Source organism: Tachypleus tridentatus, chromosome 9 (genome assembly GCF_004210375.1).
Source record: "Tachypleus tridentatus isolate NWPU-2018 chromosome 9, ASM421037v1, whole genome shotgun sequence".
NCBI lineage: Eukaryota > Metazoa > Arthropoda > Merostomata > Xiphosura > Limulidae > Tachypleus > Tachypleus tridentatus.
This window is the reverse complement of record NC_134833.1, coordinates 163,538,891-163,566,274: the sequence shown is the minus strand read 5'-3', so window position 1 is coordinate 163,566,274 and position 27,384 is coordinate 163,538,891. Positions and strand designations below refer to the sequence as shown.

Genomic DNA, 27,384 nt, shown 5'->3' with positions numbered 1-27,384 from the left:
TAACACTATAAAACTTTCCTGTTAATAGTAACTATTGTGACCACTTATATTTCCAATACAAAAAATAATAAATATTCTGAAATTTCGCACAAACTCAAGCTCCAGTGTAAGTTATTGTTTATGTTTGTATAACAGAAAGATGTGACAGGGTGTAATGTTTGGCGCGTTTGTTTGTTTGTTTTTTGCATGGCGTTATCACGATAATAACGTTATCACATTTACTTTTTGAGACCTCTCACATCTGCCTTTAATACAAACAAAATCGATATTTCTCAGTTGTAGCAGGAAAAAATATTTCAAAGAAAAATTATAGAAGAATTATAATTGTTATTGATTTTCAAACAATATTAGTTGTTACGTAACGAATTTACTTGTTTACTTATTTGAGTAAAATAAGTTATTAAACGTTTTCATTTTTGTTAAACAGTTCAATAATGTGCATTTTTTACTGTGTGTAACAGAAGTCTTTCTGTGTTCCATAGGTCGAGTGAGAGCCTTGAGTAACAGTTTCAAACGTAAACTTTTATATAATCTATTTTAATATTCAGTAAGGCAAGTTGAAGGCTGTTTATTCAAGCTCTCACGTGGAAATGTATGCAAAATTATAGAATATAAAAATACACAATATACGAATTTTTGCGGACGTAATTATTAGCCTGATTTATGTTAACGTTAAACATATCTGAACAAGAAAGTGTTACAGTTTGCTATTCAGCGGTTGATACTACAAAAACTTAACCCTATATTGCATATCGCAACGTACAGGTAGCAAATCAATCTTTGTATCTTAATACATATACAAATGTTTTAGTTCTGTAACTAAATGTTCTTACTTTCAGTCCAAATAAACCTTGACATTGTTTTAGTTAACACTGCAGTTGAACAGTGATACTTATAAATAACATACACATTTATAATTTATCGAAATATGTTACAAAAAACATGCTTACTTCAGTTTAAGTAAAAATAATAATAAAAAGATTTTCCCGCCATATTTTTATAACACGTGCAGTAAAGGGTTACAGTACAATATAGATTAACATAATCTTTATAGCGTATGCAATAAAAGGTTACAATACATATTAACACGGTTTTTATTAATTGTGTAACAGTTGGTTACAATATGGATTACAATTATTCTTTTTGTGAGATTACACTGATTTTGGCAATATGAAATCAATGTGAGATACGTATATGGACGTGAAAATGACAGATGATGTGCTACTACATATCTCTCAGCTCAGAGTGCATCTTGGACTTCAGTTTTTTAAAATATACTCTTCCCTTCACACATGTTCCTCGTGCATATGAGGGGTAACTGAGTGAGTTTTAACAAGAATTCTATTATACCCGAACATCCATCACAGCAGGCTCCCAGAGGACACAGTAAAACGTACCACTCTGCAAAGAAGAAGGCAATAGGGTACCCGATGAAGATAAGAACAAAGAACCAAAAGACGCTCCAGATGCACTTGCACATTTCTGGTTTTCTGTTCTTCAACAAACCACTTCTTGGATCTATTTGTTTTAAAAAAATCAACATAAGAGTTTAGTCACAAAAATCGATATTCCTAGTATTGATAAAGTATCGTTTTGAGCTATATTTTTAATGTTGTAATTTGTTTATTAGCTAGAGGGAGCTACAAATTTTAATAAAGATGTTTAGATCGAGAGGTTTAATAATATTAAACCTAGAAATTTTAAGTTGATGTTAGATTCTTTTGTGATGTCGAGAAAACTCACTTGTAGAGAAATATATATGTAAAAACGGCTCGTATTGGTTGAGATAATAGTTTACATAGAGGAGCGAACAACATTTTGACCTTCTTCGGTCATCGTCAGATTCTTTTGTATATTTAAAGCGAAGCTATAAACGCAAGTGTATAGTCTTACAAGTTAGAGAGTTGAATCAGTCAGTGTGTTTTCGTGAAGTAGTTAGACTTATGTTCACTCTCACGCTTAGTGAGTTGCTTTGAATAAAGACGTTGACTGCCTTTACGTTAATTAACGTTATTTGTACCGTAGGCCTACAGTAATTTACGATAGTGTATAACTGCTCAATTTTACACAAACTTTAAAGATAAAAATAAGGTATATTTTATAATTTATACGAACAGGACTTTGAATTATATTTCATCGCATAATTTAAAAGAACTCATAAACCAAAGCACAAAGTTAAGTATTATACCCAACTAACATGAGACCTTTCTCACGAACACAAAGTTAAGTATTATACCCAACTAACATGAGACCTTTCTCACGAACACAAAGTTAAGTATTATACCCAACTAACATGAGACCTTTCTCACGAACACAAAGTTAAGTATTATACCCAACTAACATGAGACCTTTCTCACGAACACAAAGTTAAGTATTATACCCAAATAACATGAGACCTTTCTCACGAACACAAAGTTAAGTATTATACCCAAATAACATGAGACCTTTCTCACGAACACAAAGTTAAGTATTATACCCAACTAACATGAGACCTTTCTCACGAACACAAAGTTAAGTATTATACCCAACTAACATGAGACCTTTCTCACGAACACAAAGTTAAGTATTATACCCAACTAACATGAGACCTTTCTCACGAACACAAAGTTAAGTATTTTACCCAACTAACATGAGACCTTTCTCACGAACACAAAGTTAAGTATTATACCCAACTAACATGAGACCTTTCTCACGAACACAAAGTTAAGTATTATACCCAACTAACATGAGACCTTTCTCACGAACACAAAGTTAAGTATTATACGCAACTAACATGAGACCTTTCTCACGAACACAAAGTTAAGTATTATACCCAACTAACATGAGACCTTTCTCACGAACACAAAGTTAAGTATTATACCCAACTAACATGAGACCTTTCTCACGAACACAAAGTTAAGTATTATACCCAACTAACATGAGACCTTTCTCACGAACACAAAGTTAAGTATTATACCCAAATAACATGAGACCTTTCTCACGAACACAAAGTTAAGTATTATACCCAAATAACATGAGACCTTTCTCACGAACACAAAGTTAAGTATTATACCCAACTAACATGAGACCTTTCTCACGAACACAAAGTTAAGTATTATACCCAACTAACATGAGACCTTTCTCACGAACACAAAGTTAAGTATTATACCCAACTAACATGAGACCTTTCTCACGAACACAAAGTTAAGTATTTTACCCAACTAACATGAGACCTTTCTCACGAACACAAAGTTAAGTATTATACCCAACTAACATGAGACCTTTCTCACGAACACAAAGTTAAGTATTATACCCAACTAACATGAGACCTTTCTCACGAACACAAAGTTAAGTATTATACGCAACTAACATGAGACCTTTCTCACGAACACAAAGTTAAGTATTATACCCAACTAACATGAGACCTTTCTCACGAACACAAAGTTAAGTATTATACCCAACTAACATGAGACCTTTCTCACGAACACAAAGTTAAGTATTATACCCAACTAACATGAGACCTTTCTCACGAACACAAAGTTAAGTATTATACCCAATTAACATGAGACCTTTCTCACGAACACAAAGTATTATACCCAACTAACATGAGACCTTTCTCACGAACACAAAGTTAAGTATTATACCCAACTAACATGAGACCTTTCTCACGAACACAGTTAAGTATTATACCCTATAAAATGAGACCTTTCTCACGAACACAAAGTTAAGTATTATACCCAACTAACATGAGACCTTTCTCACGAACAAACAGGTCGTTATACAGTTCTTTATTCTCTCTAATTTGTTTCCAGTTATTTGTGAATAATTTAAAACATTTTCTCCCTTAAGGATATATGTTCTGCTAACGTTTAAATCTAACTTTTAGTTATTTTCATAATTTTCTCAAACATCCAACTTTTTCTGTTAGTGATAGGACACTATTTGGATATTTAGTTTAGAGCAAAAATGATTATTTGCATATTTTTTACAAACAAAAATTAGAATTTCACGCCACATATGAGAACTACAAAACAGTTGTAGAAGTATCAAAGGGTACGCACCCTAACACCCCTTATATAAAAACTATACGTCTGTTGTTGTTTTACCACAATCCTATACGAGCTATGTGCACTTTGCCCACCATGGGGAATCGAACTTCATATTCTAGCATTATAAGTTTATAAAGTTACCGTTGGTTCATCAGAGGGCGATATAAGTCTAAATTAGAGGTACATGACTGGGGTTCTGGTTGTTCGAAACGTATTCATCTTTTTAATTTCTAAAACAGTAGCTTCACTAGAATACAATTTGTTATTTATTTTAGCAAATGATGACATTCTATAAATGTTTTTTTTAATAAGGCGTGGCTCATTATAAGTGTTTCTGTCTATAACTAAAAGAAAATAAGTTCAACTTACCTAAAGTAGAAAACAATGAAGACTGAACTCGATCAAAGTACTCGACTAACTCGAATAATCAAACTCAATGTCGTATGATGAGAAGGGTTTGGTCTGCCTTTTGCACTTTAGTCAGTCAGTCTGAAGATAACGTAAATAAAACGTTAAACCGATTCATCTGTGTGTAACTTGAACTCTTAGTGGGCGGATCATATCTCGAACACGTGTATTTGACAATCTTTTGAAGGGAATATAAACGTTTGGTTTGTTCTGAATTTCTCGCAAAGCTCCACAAGGGATATCAGCGCTACCCGTCCCTAATCTAGCAGTTCAAAACTAGATGGAAGGCAGTTATTTAACATCACACTCCATCAACTTTGGAGCTACTCTTTTAGCAACGAATAGTCAGATTGATCCTCACATTATAACGCCCCCATAGCTGAAAGGGTGAGCATGTTCGGTGACGTAGAATCGAACCTGCAGCCCTTATCTTGTGAGTCATGCACTCTAACCACCATGTCATACTAGACAAGATAACAGGAAATGACCAGTGAGATTTTTTTTAAAAAATAACAGAGAGAAATAATGTAGTTTCCTGCTTTATAAGCCACAAAAATCTGTGGACACGTATCAGTGACTCATCAATCAGTTATACGTTTCCCCTTGCTCCTTATGCAATTGATGGCAGTTATTTCTCATATATAAAGAAAAAATGGCTGATATTTTACACAGCCATATCCTAATTTAACAGGTGGTTGAAGGGTTACCCTCATTAAAAGTGTCAATTTAGGTCCCAAAACAAAGGACGGAATTTATATACAAATATTCGAAATATAAGAGTTTTGTTTAGTTTCTATGTTAACTAGGAATAAGTCCTTGACCTGTTATTGGCTAAAGGAATTCAGATGAAATTCATTGTTCTACACCCTCAAAGAAAGTCTAGCTTTTGCTGTAATAATAACAACAATACCTTTATCTTACAGGATATATTAAAAAGTGATCCAATGCATATTTTACAATGTATTTACAAGTTTCGATGTCGAAGTTACGACTTCTAATTTTACGAGTCTCACTTATGGAACTGTGGCAGGCCGTTGGAAGAGCTTGCTTATGGAACTATGGCAGGCCGTTGGAAAAGCTTGCTTATGGAACTATGGCAGGCCGTTGGAAGAGCTTGCTTATGGAACTATGGCAGGCCGTTGGAAGAGCTTGCTTATGGAACTATGGCAGGCCGTTGGAAGAGCTTGCTTATGGAACTATGGCAGACCGTTGGAAGAGCTTGCTTATGGAACTATGGCAGGCCGTTGGAAGAGCTTGCTTATGGAACTATGGCAGGCCGTTGGAAGAGATTGCTTATGGAACTATGGCAGGCCTTTGGAAGAGCTTGCTTATGGAACTATGGCAGGCCGGTGGAAGAGCTTGCTTATGGAACTATGGCAGGCCGTTGGAAGAGCTTGCTTATGGAACTATGGCAGGCCGTTGGAAGAGCTTGAGATACTGAGTAAGATTGTTTATTTTCCACAAACTTACACAAAGATTGTTTGTGTGTTATTATACACAAAGCTACTCTGCCCATAGTTTCAAGAGGTAAGAAATCTAGGAACCTGAACTTTTGCTTCCATACTAAGTGAGCTTTTAGAGTTTGAACCTGAGTATTATTTTCTATCCACATGCGTGCACGCATGTGCATTTTTATCATGAGGCAAGCTAGCAAAAAACACATAGAAAAGAAGTGGTTCCTTATATTGTAAATTATTGATATAAATCACCGACAGAGAAAACAACAAACAGTGGCTTTTACGTCATGTTACTTCTCAGTAAAAAATATCACAATATTATTGTTAGTCTGCGTCCTGAAAACTTAAAATGAAGTGTATAAATTACAAAACTGAAAACAAATTGTCGTTTTCTAATCTAGAGTCTTCGTTGCTTAATCGTCTTTGGCTTATTTTTTATATTTCCCACAAAGCTACACGAGGGCTGTCTGCGCTAGCCGTCTCAAACTTAGCAGTGTGAGACTAGAGCGAAAGCAGCTAGTCATCACCACCCACCGCCAACTCTTGGGCTACTCTTTTACCAACGAATAGTGGGATTGACCGTCACATTATAACGCTCCCACGGCTGAAAGGACGAGCATGTTTGGCACGACGGGGATGCGAACCCGCGACCCTCAGATTACGAGTCGCACGCCTTAACACGCTTGGCCATGTCGGGCTACTCGTTGCTTAAAGAGGTTTGTTGACACTTTAATTCAGAAACGATTTAAGTTCAAAATTGAGCCGATATTTTTACTTTCATGATAAATTTTATGCACTTGTTAAAATAAATAATCCTAATAAGCCGTACGAAGCAGAGTACTTTCGCTGGTATTAACTATCTAGTGTTAAATATATCCGGAAGCGAGAACCATTTCTAACGAAGTATCTATTATTAGGTAGATCAGGGGCTCGGTTCCCTTCGGTGGACTCTGCAGACAGCCCAATGTGACTTTTCTATAAAAACAGACACACACACAAACTCTTAGGTAAATCAGGGGTTCGGTTCCCTTCGGTGGACTCTGCAGACAGCCCAATGTGACTTTTCTATAAAAACAGACACACACACAAACTCTTAGGTAAATCAGGGGTTCGGTTCCGTTCGGTGGACTCTGCAGACAGCCCAATGTGACTTTTCTATAAAAAAAACATACACACACAAACTCTTAGGTAAATCAGGGGTTCGGTTCCCTTCGGTGGACTCTGCAGACAGCCCAATGTGGCTTCTCTATAAAAACACACACACACACAAACTCTTAGGTAAATCAGGGGTTCGGTTCCCTTCGGTGGACTCTGCAGAGCCCAATGTGGCTTTTCTATAAAAACACACACACACACAAACTCTTAGGTAAATCAGGGGTTCGGTTCCCTTCGGTGGACTCTGCAGACAGCCCAATGTGGCTTTTCTATAAAAAACACACACACACAAACTCTTAGGTAAATCAGGGGTTCGGTTCCCTTCGGTGGACTCTGCAGACAGCCCAATGTGGCTTTTCTATAAACACACACACACACACAAACTCTTAGGTAAATCAGGGGTTCGGTTCCCTTCGGTGGACTCTGCAGACAGCCCAATGTGGCTTTTCTATAAACACACACACACACAAACGCTTAGGTAAATCAGGGGTTCGGTTCCCTTCGGTGGACTCTGCAGACAGCCCAATGTGGCTTTTCTATAAAAACACACACACACACAAACTCTTAGGTAGATCAGGGGCTCGGTTCCCTTTAGTGGACTCTGCAGACAGCCCAATGTGACTTTTCTATAAAAACACACACACACAAACTCCATTATATTTCTCAACCAATTTTTTAAAAATATTATTTTAAATTTATTTTATTTTCGTATCCAAATTATGTGAATCCAAAGTTTAACTTAGAATATTAAAAACAAAATGCAAATACAATGATTTTCTGGGAAAATGAACGGTAACCTTACTAGACCAAGTATTACGAAACAAGTGTACACGTTAATAACTATCGAGTTATGTGTGTTTCTTTCACAAACAAAGGTTAAGCTGAATAGAACACTCGAAAGTGTCGATACTGACTTCTTTATAATATGTTGTTGGGAAATACTAAATTTAATCTTTATTTTAGATTACCTCACACGTAACTGTGTGTTGAACTACCACTACAGATACGAAATCTTTATCACTTGCCTCAGCCGACTAATTTCGATAACAGATATACAATTGTCAGAACTTGTGAACAGAATATTTTGATAATTTAACCCAGTAAAAATGTAAGAGGTGAAACAAGTTATAAAACGAAAAGCATTTTTATCCGGGCCCGGCATGGCTTAAGGCGTTCGAATCCCGGTCGCACCAAACATGCTCGCCCTTTCAGTCGTGATAGCCCTCGAGTAGTTGTGCGCGAAATTCAAAACAAACAAGTTTTTATCTACAAAAGTTTCGGAATATATTTATTCACTTTTCAGCGAAACCTGGATGACATATTAATTATATTTATTAACTAATTTTGTAGTAATATTAATGATTAATTTACTTAAATTATTAAGAGTTAAACCAAAGGACGTACAGGTTATAAGATAAGTGGCCTCGTTTCTGAACTTGAACTTACGCTTTTTTAACAGTGGATTAGTCCGCCGACAAGTAACAAAGCTATAATATTTCATTGTGTTGTAATGTTAAAAAATCACCTTGTAACAGAGTTACTTTAGCGCTTACCCCTTTTTTCAGTATATTTTTTATGCATGTGATGTATATTGTTGGATGCATATTGTACAACTCCCGCATTTTCTCTAAATTTGTAGAAGATTCTTGAGAGAAAGAGCCAACAATATTTGTTTTGCGAAAACGCTACCGTGCTCAAACATTGTTGAAACTTATAGAAAATTAGCTTTAAACTATGTAAACCAACGCGCCAAGTGACACGAAGACGAATAATGTTGGTCAGCTACAGTCAATGCGCTTTTGGCCTCGAAAGCTATAATTGTGATTAAAGTCTATTAATCGTAAAACTGCAGAATATAACCAGACAAGTTTATATATTTCGAACATTACAAACCGTTCAACTTCACTGTACTTATTTCGGGAGTTAGTATTTTAACGAGAACAGTAGATATTGTTGTAGATAAAACTTACGCGTGTTTCTAACTAGCTAGCTGTCAGAAATGGAGCACAGGTGAATCAACAAAGAACTGATTTGTTTGTTTGTTTTTTGAATTTCGCCCAAAGCTACTCAAGGGCTATCTGCGCCGTTCCTAATTTTGTAGTGTAAGACTAGAGGGAAGGCAGCTAGTAATCACCACACCCAGCCAACTCTTGGGCTACTCTTTTACCAACTAATAGTGGGACTGACCATAACATGTAACGACCCCACGGCTGAAAGGGCGAACATGTTTGGTGCGACGGGAATTCGAACCCGCGACCCTCAGATTACGAGTCGAACGTCTTAACCCACCTGGCCATGCTCGGCCCTCAACGTATCAGAAAAGATATTTTATTATAGTGGAGCTGGCGATATGTACTTCCAAAACTCAGATATCGAAAATTACAGCATTGGTCATCACCAATCATAACTCGATAATATTTTTATAAATGAGAAATAAATAAAACAACTGAGATTTTCACAAAATTTTACCAATAAAAATTACAAAAAAGGGGTAAATTTCAAATGTAAAGTAATCAAAAACTTTTTTTTTAATTATTTGTTTTTATTTAGTGTAAATCTCATGAATGTTGCACCGGAAAAGGCACTTTCTTTGATAACTACGTCTGTAAAGAAACTCTTTAATAACATCTATTCTGTGGTGTAGCATTGTGATGATAGCTTATTTTTAAATTAAAATGCGAGTAAAATGCGTTTTTCTCATGGATGGTGAACATTATTGAATGTCATGCACGAGAACGTTGTTGCAGAACTTTCAAAAAATTCCAGAAGAGGTCGCAGGCCCACCAGCTTCTGCAGTGAAACCTGCCAAACAGCGAGTATTTCTACCAGTTATTCTAATGGTGAATGGTATCCCAGAGTTAATACAGCTAACTGATGGTGCTGCCACTGTTTTAAATGCAAAAAAAAAAAAAAAAAAAACTATGAAAAATAAATAACTTATGAAACTATCAACTTATCTACTTTTATGAAATAACTGAATGAATATTATGCACAGTAATTTAGTGATAATGAATGTCGAGACGACCAATTTCAATATATGAAATTGCATAACAATTATAATCACAAAGTATAACACGTCTCGTTAAATAGATAACCGTATTGAACAATTCGTGTTTCGGGCAACATACATATATATTTATAATTTATTTAAATAAACTCTCATGTTAAAAGTAAGACAACTATGCAAGTTTGTGTTCCAAGCGTATAAGGGTTCGGCACGGCCACGTGGGGTAAGGCGTTCGAATCGTAATCTAAGGGTCGCGGGTTCGCATCCCCGTCGCACCACACATGCTCGCCATTTCAGCCGTGAGGGCGTTATAATATGACGGTCAATCCCACTATTCGTTGGTAAAAGAGTAGCCCATGAGTTGGTGGTGGGTGGCGATGACTAGTTGCCTTCCCTCTAGTCTTACACTGCTAAATTAGGGACGGCTAGCACAGATAGCCCTCGTGTAGCTTTATGCGAAATTCAAAATATTTGACGACTGCTAAATCAGTACGTATAAGTAAGAGTACATTGTAAATAAGTAAAGTAATGATAAGTTAATGAGTTTGTATGAAGTATTTAGTGACTAATTCAGTAGAGTAAGTAATCATCAGTGTTATAGTACTAATAATTACTGAAATCTACTGTACAACTGTGTTAAGTGAGATTAGTTGTATTAATACAGTGTTCCAGATAAGACTAAAACTACAGGTAGGACAAGGCCACGCATTCCTAACCAGTACACCTGTATTTATCCCTAACCAGTACACCTGTGTTTATCACTAACCAGTACACCTGTGTTTATCACTAACCAGTACACCTGTGTTTGTTACTAACCAGTACACCTGTGTTTATCAATAAACAGTACACTTGTGTTTATCACTAACCAGTACACTTGTGTTTATCACTAACCAGTACACTTGTGTTTATCACTAACCAGTACACCTGAGTTTATCACTAACCAGTACACTTGTGTTTATCACTAACCAGTACACTTGTGTTTATCACTAACCAGTACACTTGTGTTTATCACTAACCAGTACACTTGTGTTTATCACTAACCAGTACACCTGTGTTTGTTACTAACCAGTACACCTGTGTTTGTTACTAACCAGTACACCTGTGTTTATTCCTAACCAGTACACCTGTGTTTATCACTAACCAGTACACCTGTGTTTATTACTAACCAGTACACCTGTGTTTATCACTAACCAGTACACCTGTGTTTATCACTAACCAGTACACTTGTGTTTATTACTAACCAGTACACCTGTGTTTATCACTAACCAGTACATCTGTGTTTATCACTAACCAGTACACTTGTGTTTATCACTAACCAGTACACCTGAGTTTATCACTAACCAGTACATCTGTGTTTATCACTAACCAGTACACCTGAGTTTATCACTAACCAGTACATCTGTGTTTATCACTAACCAGTACACCTGTGTTTATTACTAACCAGTACACCTGTGTTTATCACTAACCAATGCACCTGTATTTATCCCTAACCAGTACACCTGTGTTTGTTACTAACCAGTACACTTGTGTTTATTACTAACCAGTACACCTGTGTTTATTACTAACCAGTACACTTGTGTTTATCACTAACCAGTACACCTGTGTTTATCACTAACCAGTACACTTGTGTTTATCAATAACCAGTACACTTGTGTTTATTACTAACCAGTACACCTGTGTTTATCACTAACCAGTACACCTGTGTTTATCACTAACCAGTACACTTGTGTTTATCACTAACCAGTACACCTGTGTTTATCACTAACCAGTACACTTGTGTTTATCAATAACCAGTACACTTGTGTTTATTACTAACCAGTACACCTGTGTTTATCACTAACCAGTACACCTGTGTTTATCACTAACCAGTACACCTGTGTTTGTTACTAACCAGTACACCTGTGTTTATCAATAAACAGTACACTTGTGTTTATTACTAACCAGTACACCTGTGTTTATCACTAACCAGTACACTTGTGTTTATCAATAACCAGTACACTTGTGTTTATTACTAACCAGTACACCTGTGTTTATCATTAACCAGTACACCTGTGTTTATCACTAACCAGTACACCTGTGTTTGTTACTAACCATTACACCTGTGTTTATCAATAAACAGTACACTTGTGTTTATTACTAACCAGTACACCTGTGTTTATCATTAACCAGTACACCTGTGTTTATTATTAACCAGTACACCTGTGTTTATTACTAACCAGTACACTTGTGTTTATCACTAACCAGTACACTTGTGTTTATCACTAACCAGTACACCTGTGTTTGTTACTAACCAGTACACCTGTGTTTATCAATAAACAGTACACTTGTGTTTATTACTAACCAGTACACCTGAGTTTATCATTAACCAGTACACCTGTGTTTATCACTAACCAGTACACCTGTGTTTGTTACTAACCAGTACACCTGTGTTTATCACTAACCAGTACACTTGTGTTTATTACTAACCAGTACACTTGTGTTTATCAATAACCAGTACACTTGTGTTTATTACTAACCAGTACACCTGTGTTTATCACTAACCAGTACACCTGTGTTTATCACTAACCAGTACACTTGTGTTTATCACTAACCAGTACACCTGTGTTTATCACTAACCAGTACATCTGTGTTTATCACTAACCAGTACACTTGTGTTTATCACTAACCAGTACACCTGTGTTTATTACTAACCAGTACACCTGTGTTTATCACTAACCAGTACACTTGTGTTTATCAATAACCAGTACACTTGTGTTTATTACTAACCAGTACACCTGTGTTTATCACTAACCAGTACACCTGTGTTTATCACTAACCAGTACACCTGTGTTTATCACTAACCAGTACACCTGTGTTTGTTACTAACCAGTACACCTGTGTTTATCAATAAACAGTACACTTGTGTTTATCACTAACCAGTACACTTGTGTTTATCACTAACCAGTACACTTGTGTTTATCACTAACCAGTACACCTGAGTTTATCACTAACCAGTACACTTGTGTTTATCACTAACCAGTACACTTGTGTTTATCACTAACCAGTACACTTGTGTTTATCACTAACCAGTACACTTGTGTTTATTACTAACCAGTACACCTGTGTTTATCACTAACCAGTACACCTGTGTTTATCACTAACCAGTACACTTGTGTTTATCACTAACCAGTACACCTGAGTTTATCACTAACCAGTACACTTGTGTTTATTACTAACCAGTACACTTGTGTTTATTACTAACCAGTACACCTGTGTTTATTACTAACCAGTACACTTGTGTTTATCACTAACCAGTACACCTGAGTTTATCACTAACCAGTACACCTGTGTTTATTACTAACCAGTACACCTGTGTTTATCACTAACCAGTACACTTGTGTTTATCACTAACCAGTACACTTGTGTTTATCACTAACCAGTACACCTGTGTTTGTTACTAACCAGTACACCTGTGTTTATCAATAAACAGTACACTTGTGTTTATTACTAACCAGTACACCTGAGTTTATCATTAACCAGTACACCTGTGTTTATCACTAACCAGTACACCTGTGTTTGTTACTAACCAGTACACCTGTGTTTATCACTAACCAGTACACTTGTGTTTATTACTAACCAGTACACTTGTGTTTATCAATAACCAGTACACTTGTGTTTATTACTAACCAGTACACCTGTGTTTATCACTAACCAGTACACCTGTGTTTATCACTAACCAGTACACTTGTGTTTATCACTAACCAGTACACCTGTGTTTATCACTAACCAGTACATCTGTGTTTATCACTAACCAGTACACTTGTGTTTATCACTAACCAGTACACCTGTGTTTATTACTAACCAGTACACCTGTGTTTATCACTAACCAGTACACTTGTGTTTATCAATAACCAGTACACTTGTGTTTATTACTAACCAGTACACCTGTGTTTATCACTAACCAGTACACCTGTGTTTATCACTAACCAGTACACCTGTGTTTATCACTAACCAGTACACCTGTGTTTGTTACTAACCAGTACACCTGTGTTTATCAATAAACAGTACACTTGTGTTTATCACTAACCAGTACACTTGTGTTTATCACTAACCAGTACACTTGTGTTTATCACTAACCAGTACACCTGAGTTTATCACTAACCAGTACACTTGTGTTTATCACTAACCAGTACACTTGTGTTTATCACTAACCAGTACACTTGTGTTTATCACTAACCAGTACACTTGTGTTTATTACTAACCAGTACACCTGTGTTTATCACTAACCAGTACACCTGTGTTTATCACTAACCAGTACACTTGTGTTTATCACTAACCAGTACACCTGAGTTTATCACTAACCAGTACACTTGTGTTTATTACTAACCAGTACACTTGTGTTTATTACTAACCAGTACACCTGTGTTTATTACTAACCAGTACACTTGTGTTTATCACTAACCAGTACACCTGAGTTTATCACTAACCAGTACACCTGTGTTTATTACTAACCAGTACACCTGTGTTTATTACTAACCAGTACACTTGTGTTTATTTCTAACCAGTACACTTGTGTTTATTAATAACCAGTACACCTGTGTTTATCACTAACCAGTACACCTGTGTTTATCACGTCTATTCCGTCACTACACTGATTGGCAAAAAATTCTTCAAGTTTTATTTTTGTCAGTTAAGCACACGATTACAGTCGACGTTATGCTGAAATATGATTGCAACTTGTCTCAAAGTTTGACTGTGTGGGTATTTGGGTATTGATGTTGTTAAATACCCAGGAGAGTCAGGTACATTTGACCTCTTCCTCCCTCCCGAACGATTATAGCGTCTGTCTTTAGGGGTTTTTTTTTGGTTTTTTTTTAAAGCTTTGGGCCAGAGTAAAAGTATAACATCATACTCAGGTCCATTTCAGGGCTCAGTCCATGCATGGACGAACAAGAAGTTTTTTTTTTTTTTTTTTTTTCATTTAATTTTTTTTTTGTATTTTCATATATATATTTTTTTTTGTATTTTTCTCCTTTTTCTCGATTGAGAGAATGCTACTACTACTTGTAGTAACACAAACACTCACACAGAAAAGAAAGTAATAATAATTCAAAAAGAGAAGAAAAAAAATAATAATAATAAAAAAATAATACTGAATAAAAAAGAAAATAATAATTATAAAAATAAAAAGAAACAAGGACTAAGTGTCTAGTGCATAGTGGCCAGCTTGTGTTACATTTCTTAAATATATGTTAAAAGGGGAGAGGTATTTAGGACTATTTACATCATGTACGTGATATCTGTCGAGATCACACATTAAGTCATTTTTATGCCAATTCTTATTGAAATATTTTAGAGAATTATGCAAGAGTCTTTCAGCTATTGTATCTATGTTTGCATACTTGTGCATGAATGTGGTTGAGGTGCTACGTGGTACTTTGTATGCTGAAGTTAGTACAGAATTTTGTATACGTTGAAGTTTCTGTACATGTGTGGGTGCTATGTTAATCCAGGCAGGTGATGCATATTCTATTGTTGGTCTAATGTACGTTTTGTAGATTTTAAGTATGTTGTCTGGTGATGTTCCTTGGATTTTACCTGAAAGACTTCTTGCATAGTTTGCTCTTTTCCAGATTCGTATCAGTACATTTTTAATATGTGGTAGCCACGTTAATTTTGAGTCATAGGTTAGACCTAGAAATTTAGCAGAAGTAGCAGTCAGTAAAAGTGATCCATTCATATAGAGTTTTGGTGGATCTTTTTTCAGCTTATTCAGTCTGCTGAATACTATGACTTGGGTTTTTGGAATATTAATTTTGATTCTGTACTTCTGGCAGTATTCTTCGATGTTATTTAGGACTGGTTGTAGGTTCGTTGCTGCTATTGACGGAGTGGGGCACTTTTCCAGACTGCTACATCGTCAGCGAACTGTGATGCATAACCTAAATTTAGGTCCGACAGAGGCATATTACTCACGTACATGATAAATAATATGGGGCTAACAACCCCTCCCTGCGGGACTCCTGCTTCGGGTGAAAAGGACCCTGAGTGGGCCCCATTTACATTTACTTTACACATTCTGTTATCCAGGAAGTTGGACAGCCAGCGAATAGTTTCCTGGGGTAATGCCATTTCAAGCAATCTATGTCTTAAGCCGTTATGCCACACTGTGTCAAATGCTTTCTCAATGTCGAGAAAGCAAGCTACAGTGCATTCTTTTTTGTTGAAGCTGTCGGTAATTGATTCCGTAAGTCGAATCAGGTGGTCTGTAGTTTGGCGGTTTTTTCGAAATCCGTTTTGAATTTCTGGTAATTTTGAATTTTCTTCTAAGTAAACTGACAGACGATTACTAATTATCCTCTCTAATACTTTGCCAATACAACTGGTTAAGCTAATCGGGCGGTAGTTGTTTGGTTTATTCGCTGGCTTTCCTTCTTTCTGGAACATTAATACTATTGCTTCCTTCCAAGAAACGGGGATATATCCAGCTGATAGTGAGAGATTAAATAACGCTGTTAGGTGTTCATATAATCTCTGAGTGCCTTGTTTTAGGAGGATAGCTTGAATACCATCTTCTCCAGGAGCTTTGTTTTTTTGTGTTTTTAATAGCAGTTACTACTTCTGTAACAGTGATATGTTTTACCAGTTGATGAGTGCTCCAGTCTTTTGTTTTTTCTTGGTGTGTAATAGTGTTGACTGGAAATTTAGGTGTAAAAATGCTTCTGTTTTGGTCAATAAAGTTTGTGACTGTATTATAAAAGTATCTGTTCATGTCTGGTTCATGATGTGTTTTGAACGTGTTTTCTAGGTGTTTTTTTAAATATCTCGGCTTTTTCTGTGTTAGTGTATGCTGTTTCTCCATCCAGTTCCAGTGGTGGATATACTGTGTTTGTTGTTCCTGTGTTTGTAAATCTTTTCAAATGTGTCCAGAATTGTTTAGGATCAGTTTTATGATTTAGATCGGAACAGAAGGTGTCCCAGTTTTCTTGTTTCTGTTGTCTGATTAAGTTTCGTATTTTATTCCTTATTGTGTTTATCTGAGTTTTAAGTGTGGGGTTGCGATTTTGAATGTACTGTCTGCGGAGTATACGTCTGTTTTTAATTAAGTGTATTATATCTTTATGTGGTTGCCATGAATGAGTTGTTGTGAAGTGTTTTTGTTTCGGTATCGAACTGTTGGCTGCATGTTTTAGACACTCAGAGATGATATGACAGTATGCATCTATATCTGATGCGTCCGCGGCAAAATGTAGTACTTCGGGAGGTAAGGTTTCATTTAATATAGTTTGAAAAACTAGCCAATTAGCTTTTTTGTAGTTCAGTTGGTCTCTCACTATGATTTTATTTAAGTGGGGGGTGAGATTGAAGATACACCAAACTGGAAGGTGGTCACTATCTATATCGTGACCAACATGAAAATTTACGAATTTGCGACTCATATTTGACGAACACAGGCATAGGTCCAGTATTTCACTGGTGCCGTGTGCGTACGATATATGTGTCGGTGTTGCATCGTTTAATAAAGTCATGTTTGATTCGTCCAGAAATTGATAAAGTAAGTTGCCATTTGCGTTTGAACAACGACAGTTGAATGCTATATGTTTACTGTTTAGGTCGCCGATAATAATAAGATTATAGTTGCTATTATACAATATATTCAATAGATTTACATCTAACACTGTACTAGGCGAGCAGTAGATGCCCGCCACAGTAACGTCTGTCTGATTTTGCGTTTTTACATTAATAACTATAGATTCATTACTGGAAGGGATAGTAAGTTCCTGAACTATAAGTTCAGTCTTATACAATAATAAAAGACCTCTGTTTGGATCTCTATTATCCTTCCTGTCATGTCTAATAGTAGAGTAGCCGTTTAATTTAAATCTATGGTAGTTATACAGAAGAGTTTCACTAATTATGATTACATCAGGTTTTATGGAGCTTGTTGTATCTTCAATCTCATGTTTCTTGGAAGCAAGAGCACCCTGGATATTGATGTGTAAAACTGTGAAGTTATCCATGTTTAGTAGAGTTTATGATGGAGGTTAAAATTTGCGGCAAGAACTTGTGTATGTTTTTCAATATGATTTTAACAATTATGTCTGTGAGACTGTTGGTGTTTGTGGGATTTGTATATTCTGCCATTATTTCCGAGAAAGTGGAAGTTATGGCAGATGTCAGTGTTGTTTCAATTGTTGTTGGTTGTGTATTTTGTGGTGGTTTTGGTATTTCCTCTTCACTTGGTAATGGTTTTTCCTGTCGGGATGATGAATTTTTAACCACTGCAGCGTATGTGTTTGTCTGTGTAGTTGTACTTTGTGGTGCAGGAGTGGTAGGTGTGGGTTCTTTAATTGTTCGTGGTGGTGGCGGCTTGTTCATGTTGGGATTTTTAATTTCGTATAAGTGTGTTTTAATTGATTTATATTTCTGACAACCTTTATAATTTGCAGTGTGTTCTTCCCCACAATTGCAGCATTTGGGTTTGGGGTTCTGTTTTGTTCACTGTGTAATGTGGTGATTCTCCCCACAGCCCACACAACGCGCATTTGCTTGGCATGCTGCTGCTACATGTCCAAACCTTTGGCATTGGTAGCACTGTGTGACAACCACTACTGGTGTTTTTGTTTGTTCTACTGTGTACTTATGATACCACATAGTGATACCATTATTTATGAATTGTGTAATATCCTGGCTGTTGTCTGTGACTACTTTGATTAGGTTTGTGGGTCTTTTAGTAATATTTGAAATTATACGCTCAACTGAAATGTGTTTTATGTTTTGTGTACTTAACTCTTCCTTAATGTCTTCTATGTCTATTGAATTATGTACACCTCGTATCACAAAAGATTTCGGTGTTGGTTTAGTTCCTGGTAGATGTATTGTAATGCTTCCTGTTTTGAATGCGTCTGCAGGCCAAGCTTTTAGTAGACTGTTTAAGTCAGCGGGTTCCTGTCCTTGAACCAGAACACCGCCTCTGGGCAGACGCTTAATATTAGTAATCTTTGTGTTAGGTTTGCACCTGTATATTTCTTTGGCCAATTGTGGTTGGTTGTAACTACCAGGAACTCCTTGGATTATAACTGCGTGCTTAGGTGATTTTGGTGCGATTTGTGTATGTGTATCTGTGGTGGTTGTTTTTTGTTTAATTTGTTTTTTCTGACTTCGAGTCTGCACAAGCGTGAAGCCTTCGTCGTCAGAAAGAACTTTCGTCTTTGTCTGAACATGTTTGTTTTTGAATATCCAGGGTGGGGTTAGGGTTGCTAGAACTGCTAGTTTTTGGCATATTAAAGTCTATAACCGTAGTCTTAGGTACATTGTCTTCACATGCTGAAATCATAATATCTTTTACTAGTTTTCGTTTTTTTCGAGTCCTTACAGTATTTTCTTTAACCGGCGTTAACTTAGCTTTTAGTTCTTTTTCGGCTATGAACATTAAAGATTTTAATTTTAAATTATCATTATCTGTTTGGCCACAGTCACTAGACTTACTTTTTGTCCCTGAAACAGACGGGCTTGCTCCCTCAGTCTCAGACGCTACATCGCTTTCCCTGGTCTCCGACTCCCCGACCGGCATGTCGCCTCGTTGTTTAGCGAAGGGGTATTTCCTGTCTTGGGCTAATTCAAATGGTAATAAGGTCTTCTGTCTACTGGCGTAAAACTAAAGTTCTAAGTGAAAAGTAAAAACACTAACAAAATATGAAGCAAAATATAACACGTAGAAATCTCGAGCCTTTCAGAGGTATGTCCTTCCTTTACCCTGTCCAAGCGCAGAATCCTTGTCTCAAAGTTTATTTTGTTTGTTTGTTTTTTGAATTTCGCGCAAAGCTGCACGAGAGTTATATGCGCTAGCCGTCTCAAATTTAGCAGTGTAAGACTAGAGTGAAAGCAGCTTGTCATCACCACCCACCGCCAACTCTTGGACTACTCTTTTACCAACGAATAGTGGGTATGACCGTCACATTATAACGCCTCCACGGCTAAAAGGGCGAGCATGTTTGGTGTGACGTGGATTTGAATCCGCGACCCTCAGATTACGAGCCGAGTGCCTTAGCCACCTGGCCAGCCTCAAAGTGGACATAGCCTATAGCAAATACTACATAAATAAATTTATCATTACATCTAATTGCACTTGCCCAACGATAGGATATGCTGAAATGTTGGTGATAAAAGTGGAATTAGTTTGTTGATAATAAAACAAACCTTTGACCAAACGTCAAGAGGACGTCTCGTGCAAGAATGCGATTGAAATATTAATAGAAGTGATGAAACAATTGAAGGAAAGATCAAAGTGTAAGAGAAGACATGAAAGAAAGAGATATGATATTCAAAGTAGAATAAAAACACAAATAAATATGATTCATATCATGATTGATGAAGCTATTGTACTTGTGTAAAGAACTACATAAGTAACGTAACAACAAAAGAGCACACGAAGTGATCATCCAGGTAGAACAGAAAACCAAGGACAGATTTAAAGAACTGAGAAATAAATCGATTAAACTAGCTACAATTATTTTTGACCTGGTCAAAATTTCAAACCTAAAGCTCCAATTACTGTAAAATGAGTAAAGCAGAACATATTTAATCTATTTCTACCACCGTTACTACTGTGTTTTCTGAATTACTCCGGTAGCTATCCAATTTAAAGGACTAGCTTTAATTGCATTACACATACTTCTAGCTAAAACCCATAATATTCATGAAGTACTGGTAGCGACCTCTATAGGCTTGGAGTGGCACAAGAAAATGAAGTATCCAGAGCAAACTTCTAGAATAGAATACATAGGAAACAAGAAGCCTTAGCCTCATCTTGGAAGGCTTAGAAGAGCTTGACCAATTATCTTACACAGATATTCTACGTGAAGTAAGGGATTCGTTGGCACGTGACATATTAATAGATGTCATATAAAACATGATAATTGAATTGAAGCAAACTAGATGTACATGTTTAACTAAAGTTCTGCAATTGTTAGTGGAACTTGAACCCATTAACGTTCGTATAAACAACTATAAAGATATTATCTAGAACTTATGATGATTCCATAACTGTAATATTTAATTAGACAACTGGTTACATCAAGTGGAAGAAATAAATCACAAAACAATAAATGTTTCAAGTGTGTCTTCAAACAACACATCGCCCAAAACTACAAAGTTTCCACCGAATACAAACCCTTCCAAAAGGATATCAGAAAGAGGAAACTGTTAATACATGAAGAAGATAATACGCTAAAGATGAATCTTGGACCCTAACAAGATCAAAAGAAAAAAAAAATCAGTCAAACACGAATTAGTTGGACGTTTGGGCGAAGTTTAGCTGAGAATTCTCCATATTCCTTAAATTAGATACGTATTCATTATTTAGACAAACATGTCTACGAATATACTGGTTCATTGAGAAGAACCTTTGTAGTTTATTGGTTCTATAGCTACTATGGTTTGATCAGTTTGGTTGTGAAAAGTAAGAAGTTGTCACTAGAGATAAATAAACAGATCGATTCCAACAAGAGGAAGGTTGAAGGTTACTCTTGCTCTAGGAACATCTCATATTATGTGGGTAACAGACATCAAGGATACTGAAGTCTGGTAATTGACTTCATGTGACTTGGATGCAAGGTAAGGCTTGTTTCAGTAGTTTATGGTCAGGAAATCTCTACGTACTACATCATATGTTGAACTTCCGGTGACAACAAGGAGGGAAGTTATTGTTCAGCAAGAAGTGAAATACAGGAATAAATGTACATCTTATGACTGAGACCTAGTAGAACCAAGCACTTAAACATTTACCGAAAGATTAATGATTTGAAGAACTTACCTGGATTTGAAGCAAAATAAAGACGTCACCACTGGGCCCATGAGCAAAACAGATGGACATGCTAATTATTATTTTTTTCAGTTTATTCACTATCTGCATACTAGCTGAACGTCCAGGAGTGACTCTACAAAGATAATAATATTTGAGAACAGACCAAAAAGTTCTCTTACTTAGAGCAAGTTCTTAGTGTTTATTAATTTTGAACAAACTCAATCTAATACGAGTTTGAATATTTTACAGCAAATTCACCGGTTGATGGACTAGTCCACAGATATTGAGATTTACCTTAGCCTTCTCTTTCCTCAACTTATTCAGAACTTTCCTTAGGTCATCTAAAACATTATCAAAGGCCTTTCTATGTGGATTATGTCATTAAAGTAGGTGAGCATACCATTCTAGATTAGTCCAGAAAGAGCACACTCCACTTGTCATTGAAACGTAGCAGGTCCATCTTGCATCATACTTGGCTACTTATGATCTACAGTGATGTGAGAGAATTACATATACAATTCTTCAGCCGCACGTTCTGCACTCTCCATTCATATTCAAGGGATAGTTTCTTATTCCTTATTTTATTTGGGGCAGGTGTACTATTTTCAGTTCAACCTTGTCTCATAAGTACAAGTGTTTTTTCTATGTCTAGTTAACTCTGTTAGTTCTTTGATTTGGTTGAGTTTTGAAACTCATTCATACAACATTCTTTCCTTAGTTGTAATTGTATCATAGCATCATCTCTAGTGGCCACTTTTCTCTCATTTATAACAGTTGTAATTGTATCATAGCATCATCTCTAGTGGCCACTTTTCTCTTATTTATAACAGTTGTAATTGTATCATAGCATCATCTCTAGTGGCCACTTTTCTCTCATTTATAACAGTTGTAATTGTATCATAGCATCATCTCTAGTGGCCACTTTTCTCTTATTTATAACAGTTGTAATTGTATCATAGCATCATCTCTAGTGGCCACTTTTCTCTCATTTATAACAGTTGTAATTGTATCATAGCATCATCTCTAGTGGCCACTTTTCTCTCATTTATAACAGTTGTAATTGTATCATAGCATCATCTCTAGTGGCCACTTTTCTCTCATTTATAACAGTTGTAATTGTATCATAGCATCATCTCTAGTGGCCACTTTTCTCTCATTTATAACAGTTGTAATTGTATCATAGCATCATCTCTAGTGGCCACTTTTCTCTCATTTATAACAGTTTTATTCTAACATCTTTCAAGAGGAATTTTTATCCGATATATTGTTTCATCTGCATTTCTGGTAATATATCCTTTCCAGTTACACTTGAAACATCTGTTGTATTTCGGTTTCTTTTCTTCATTCCGTGTAAATAAGTGTCTAACTAATGTTTTAAGTTCTTCTAGACTATCGAATGGGAGTTATATTTCAATACAACTTGACCTGATGATCACGTATGTTATAGATAGGATTTTTAGTTGTTTATCTGCAACTTTAATAGACTGGCGTTCGCTTATCAAAACATACACATATTTTACTTTAGCTTAATTCAGATATCCTAGTTTTTATGAATTGGTCACATACCAATGAGTCTACCATTTCTTGTGGAGCATCTGGGTGAAGTATTCAAATCTTTTCAAACCTTCTTCAAATTTGGCTTAAGTATCTTTCATTCGACCTGGAACTTTACTTTGGATAATTTATTATAATATAACACTCTGGACCTGTTAGATAATACAACTATTAAGGCTTGATAGTTCTTACTGCTTTCAACTGGTTCTTTTAATGAAGAGCCTGTTGTTTACTATTACATCCATTTCTCTAGAAATAATTATTTATGTTGGTAAATCTTCTTTAAATACTATTTGTATTTTTTTGCCTCTTCCCTTCAATCTTGTCTGTTTCTTCGTTGTCTTCTTCAAATTCTCCAATCTTGTTCTCAGTGACCTAGTGATAAATGTTTTGTCATCACCAGTAAAGTTTCCATCTCACTATTATTACCATCTTGGAAGTTGAAGATTGGTCGAAATTCTGTTTTATTTTCCTGAAACGTAACCCGGTTTTGACATCAGTATTGTAACGTATTCTGTTGTTCACTTTACCGTTTTGAATCATTTTGTAAAAATGTTAAACACAGTAAATGTGACGAAAACAAATTAGATTACTTCTTCCTGAGATGTTTGCTACAGCCTTCATTCACTGATAGGCTAAGTTCACAAATAACATTTCAACAGAAACAATGAAACTATTGTGTGCTTTAGTGTTACGTATTGTAATTTATCTCGGACGAGTCTTCAATTTATTATGCTACACAGGTTTCGTATTACGATTTCAAACAGCCTGAAGTTTGTATTTAGAAGCTAATGAAAAACCGATATGTATTAAATTTATGATATTTGTCAATAAGATTGATGCGTATAGTTTTCTCTTTTGACACAAATATATTTAAATATACAAATAATAATACAATAAGTTTACAAACTTACAAACAATGCTCAGTCTTCGATTTGCTCTGGAACTGAATATTTTATCGACGTTTCAGGTCCGCGACGAGCGAATTAATTCTGAGTTGATTTTGTTTTAACTAGCTATCTCTTTTACCGGGGAAGATATTTAATGCTATAGTGTATGTTTATGTGTTTTACTTATGGCAAAACCACATCGAGCTATTTGCTAAGTCCATCAAAGGGAATCGAACCCATGATTTAAGCGTTGTAAATCCGGAACACTAATTTACTTATAAACGTATCGATCGACAGCAAATACGCTAAGCCACTAACTAAATGAACAGGCGCAGTAACGTAACTCCAACAGTCAAAATCACTAAGAGACATTTCATTGAATCACACATTGGTTACGTTACACTTCAGCAAATCTGGTATTTAGTGTGTACGCCTATTTCAACATGCTATACAAAATGTTTAAATTTTTAACTTTCATGAAACGTAGAGATAAAATCATGACACTTCTCTCTAGCAAACAAACATCTGAATTAAAATATTACAAATAACTTTCAACAACGTCTTACGATATTAGTCACGTATAAACATTAACAATGTATTCGTTATGTGTACTAATATTGTAGTACTGAGAACACAATGCTCGTCCTATACTCAACAATATTATATGTATGTACATATTACCTTCCTAACGACAACTCATTCAGTGTTATAAGTGTTGTAAATGCTTCACTTCAATGAGTTGATGACGTTTTAAAGCATTTCTCCAACCTTATTAGCGACAACAAAACAGTAAGTATATTCACCACGTCTGTAATAAGTTCAAATCTCAAGGTTAAAATAACAGAAACTGATTTCAAAGTTGATATTTCACTCAGGTCATAAAAATATAAAGTAGAATGTATAAAAATACCGTAAGTTAACAGACCTAGCGTGGTCAGCGGGTCAGGGTGCTCGACTTGTAACATGGGGGTCGTGGGTTCGAATCCCTCTCACACCAAACATAGTAGCCCTTTCAACCATGGAGGTGTCATAATGTATCAGTCTTTATTATTATTCGTGATAAAAGAGTAGTCCATGAGTTGGCGGTGAGTGGTGATGACTGGCTGCCTTCCCTCTAGTATTACACTCCATCAATTAAGGAAAGCAAGCGCATATGACCCTCATGTAGCTTTGCGCAAAATTCAAACAAATAACCATCGTAAGAAAACACCTTCTTTTTGTTATTTGTAAATCAGTATATATTACTGTCTTATTTTGTAAATCAGTATATATTAGTGTCTTATTTTGTAAATCAGTATATATTACTGTGTTATTTTGTAAATCAGCATATATTACTGTCTTATTTTGATGACCAATCATATCTATATATACGTATGTGTTGGTGTGACTGGGCCCCTTTACACAATAGCTCGTTTCGTACTTTGATGCGCTCTACGAATGACTAAATCCCACTATTGTATTAGACTAGAGCAGCCATATAATGAACTATTGGTGCTGTTGACCAGTTGAAGCATATCAGCCCAAAATTAGGAAAGGTTATGCGCAGATAACCTTTGTCCATCTTTGTTCTACAACAAATTAACAAACAAACTCTCTTTGAGTATGTATAATATATACGTAAATACACATAAAGTACGAGCGATACGGAACTAAACTTAGTATTAAATCTATATGCATAACTTATTATTTTAAAAACAGCATTTCGCAATAATTTACAAAGAAAACATTTTTACGAACACTAAACATTTTTAAAGATATAAATTTATACTCACATAAAGCTCTAGCCCAAACAGGCTTAGTGTTACAATATTTTCAAGACACCCTGGGGGTCAGACTACATGGGTTTCCACGTGACTCTTGGCATGCAGTGGTTTCACCTATGCAGTTCACGCAGAATTAATTTTTATATAGTGATAAACAAAAGAGCGAAATAAAAAATATTCTCATAGTTTAACAACAAATTTTAAAATAACGGTAAATAAGAAAAACTGTAACTCTTAAATACGTATAACATTATAATATCCACACTTATTTAAAATCCATCAAACGTATATAATTTAAGTTTTAAAATATTTCAACCCAATTTCTATTTTAGAGTAACATGTTAATCTAAGCACCAGATCTTGGTTTTCCTTAGTCACTTACTTTAATTATGTTTCTCCTCTTACAAGCACGAAGTACAAGCTGATACAAACACTCTTTTAAAGCAGTTTAACATAATACAGATGTTGTTCTATTTGTCATGCTCTCCGAACTCGTGAGAGGAAGTTGAGGCCCCTGCAACAGGAAACTGACAAACCGTAATATCCCATGTAGATGGCTTCAAATAAACTAAACAGTTGACGAGAAACCCACTGCGTTCTTTCATTACGAAGCACTTTCATTTTGATGAGTAAGGTGATGTTTAGCTAGTCGATAATTGGTGTGTTATATTATATCACAATTAGTCGATAATTAGTGTGTTATATGACATCACAATTAGTCGATAATTAGTGTGTTATATGACATCACAATTAGTCGATAATTGATGTGTTATATTATATCACAATTTGTCGATAATTGGTGTGTTATATCATATAACAATTAGTTGATAATTCGTGTGTTATATTATATCACAATTAGTCGATAATTGGTGTGTTATATGATATCACAATTTGTCGATAATTGGTGTGTTATATGATATCACAATTTGTCGATAATTAGTGTGTTATATTACAATTAGACTGCTAATAATTTTATTACTTGTGTATTTTTTTACTGACCATAATTAAATTTCTAGTCAGACAAGTATAACTGTGTTTAAAATGCAGTTTTTGTGTTCACGCCGTTACTAATCAGATCTTTCTCTCAGTGCTAGAACTCATTAGCGAAAACATTTAGGGTTAAATTTTAGGCTTTAAAGATAGGGCTAACAAATTTACTAGGAAGTGTTTCGTCTGTTGTTTTGATTACGGCATCCGACTTGATCTCTACTCCTAGATACCGGTGTGGAATTTATAACTTTGTGTATCCTACAATATTCACGGCGAGAATTCTCCAAAGTACTAAGATTACATTTTGAACATGTAAAATATTTTACTACAGTATGTGGTCCAGAGCC

The 27,384-nt window shown here is 35.6% G+C and overlaps 1 protein-coding gene across 5 annotated transcripts; it reads right to left on the bottom strand.

Moving 5' to 3' along the window:
- Nucleotides 1–1,073: 1,073 nt before the first annotated feature.
- On the bottom strand, nucleotides 1,074–26,582 carry LOC143226836 (uncharacterized). Of its 5 annotated transcripts, none has more exons than XM_076458310.1 (5): nucleotides 26,430–26,574; nucleotides 26,057–26,161; nucleotides 21,850–21,973; nucleotides 19,524–19,692; nucleotides 1,074–1,518 (listed from the first exon to the last, which is right to left on the bottom strand). In XM_076458310.1, exons 3-5 carry the CDS (start codon nucleotides 21,946–21,948, stop codon nucleotides 1,268–1,270), a joined length of 519 nt encoding a protein of 172 aa, XP_076314425.1. In that variant the 5' UTR covers nucleotides 21,949–21,973; nucleotides 26,057–26,161; nucleotides 26,430–26,574; the 3' UTR covers nucleotides 1,074–1,267. The 5 variants fall into 5 exon arrangements, 2 of the variants coding, with proteins under 2 accessions (XP_076314425.1, XP_076314426.1); XR_013014772.1 differs by lacking the exon at nucleotides 19,524–19,692 and adding an exon at nucleotides 4,398–4,517 and having other exon boundaries at nucleotides 1,259–1,518; nucleotides 26,430–26,579; XM_076458311.1 differs by lacking the exon at nucleotides 1,074–1,518 and adding an exon at nucleotides 7,062–9,934 and having other exon boundaries at nucleotides 26,430–26,582.
- Nucleotides 26,583–27,384: the final 802 nt, after the last annotated feature.

Excerpts from the sequence above, each read along its gene's own strand:
- LOC143226836 (XM_076458310.1), bottom strand. The coding sequence starts at position 21,948 with ATGCAGATAGTGAATAAACTGAAAAAAATAATAATTAGCATGTCCATC. Across the intron at positions 19,693-21,849 it reads TTATTTTGCTTCAAATCCAG|TTTTACGCCAGTAGACAGAA; the intron begins GTAAGTTCTTCA and ends TTAGAACTTTAG. Across the intron at positions 1,519-19,523 it reads GTCTGTTTCAGGGACAAAAA|ATCCAAGAAGTGGTTTGTTG; the intron begins GTAAGTCTAGTG and ends TAAAACAAATAG.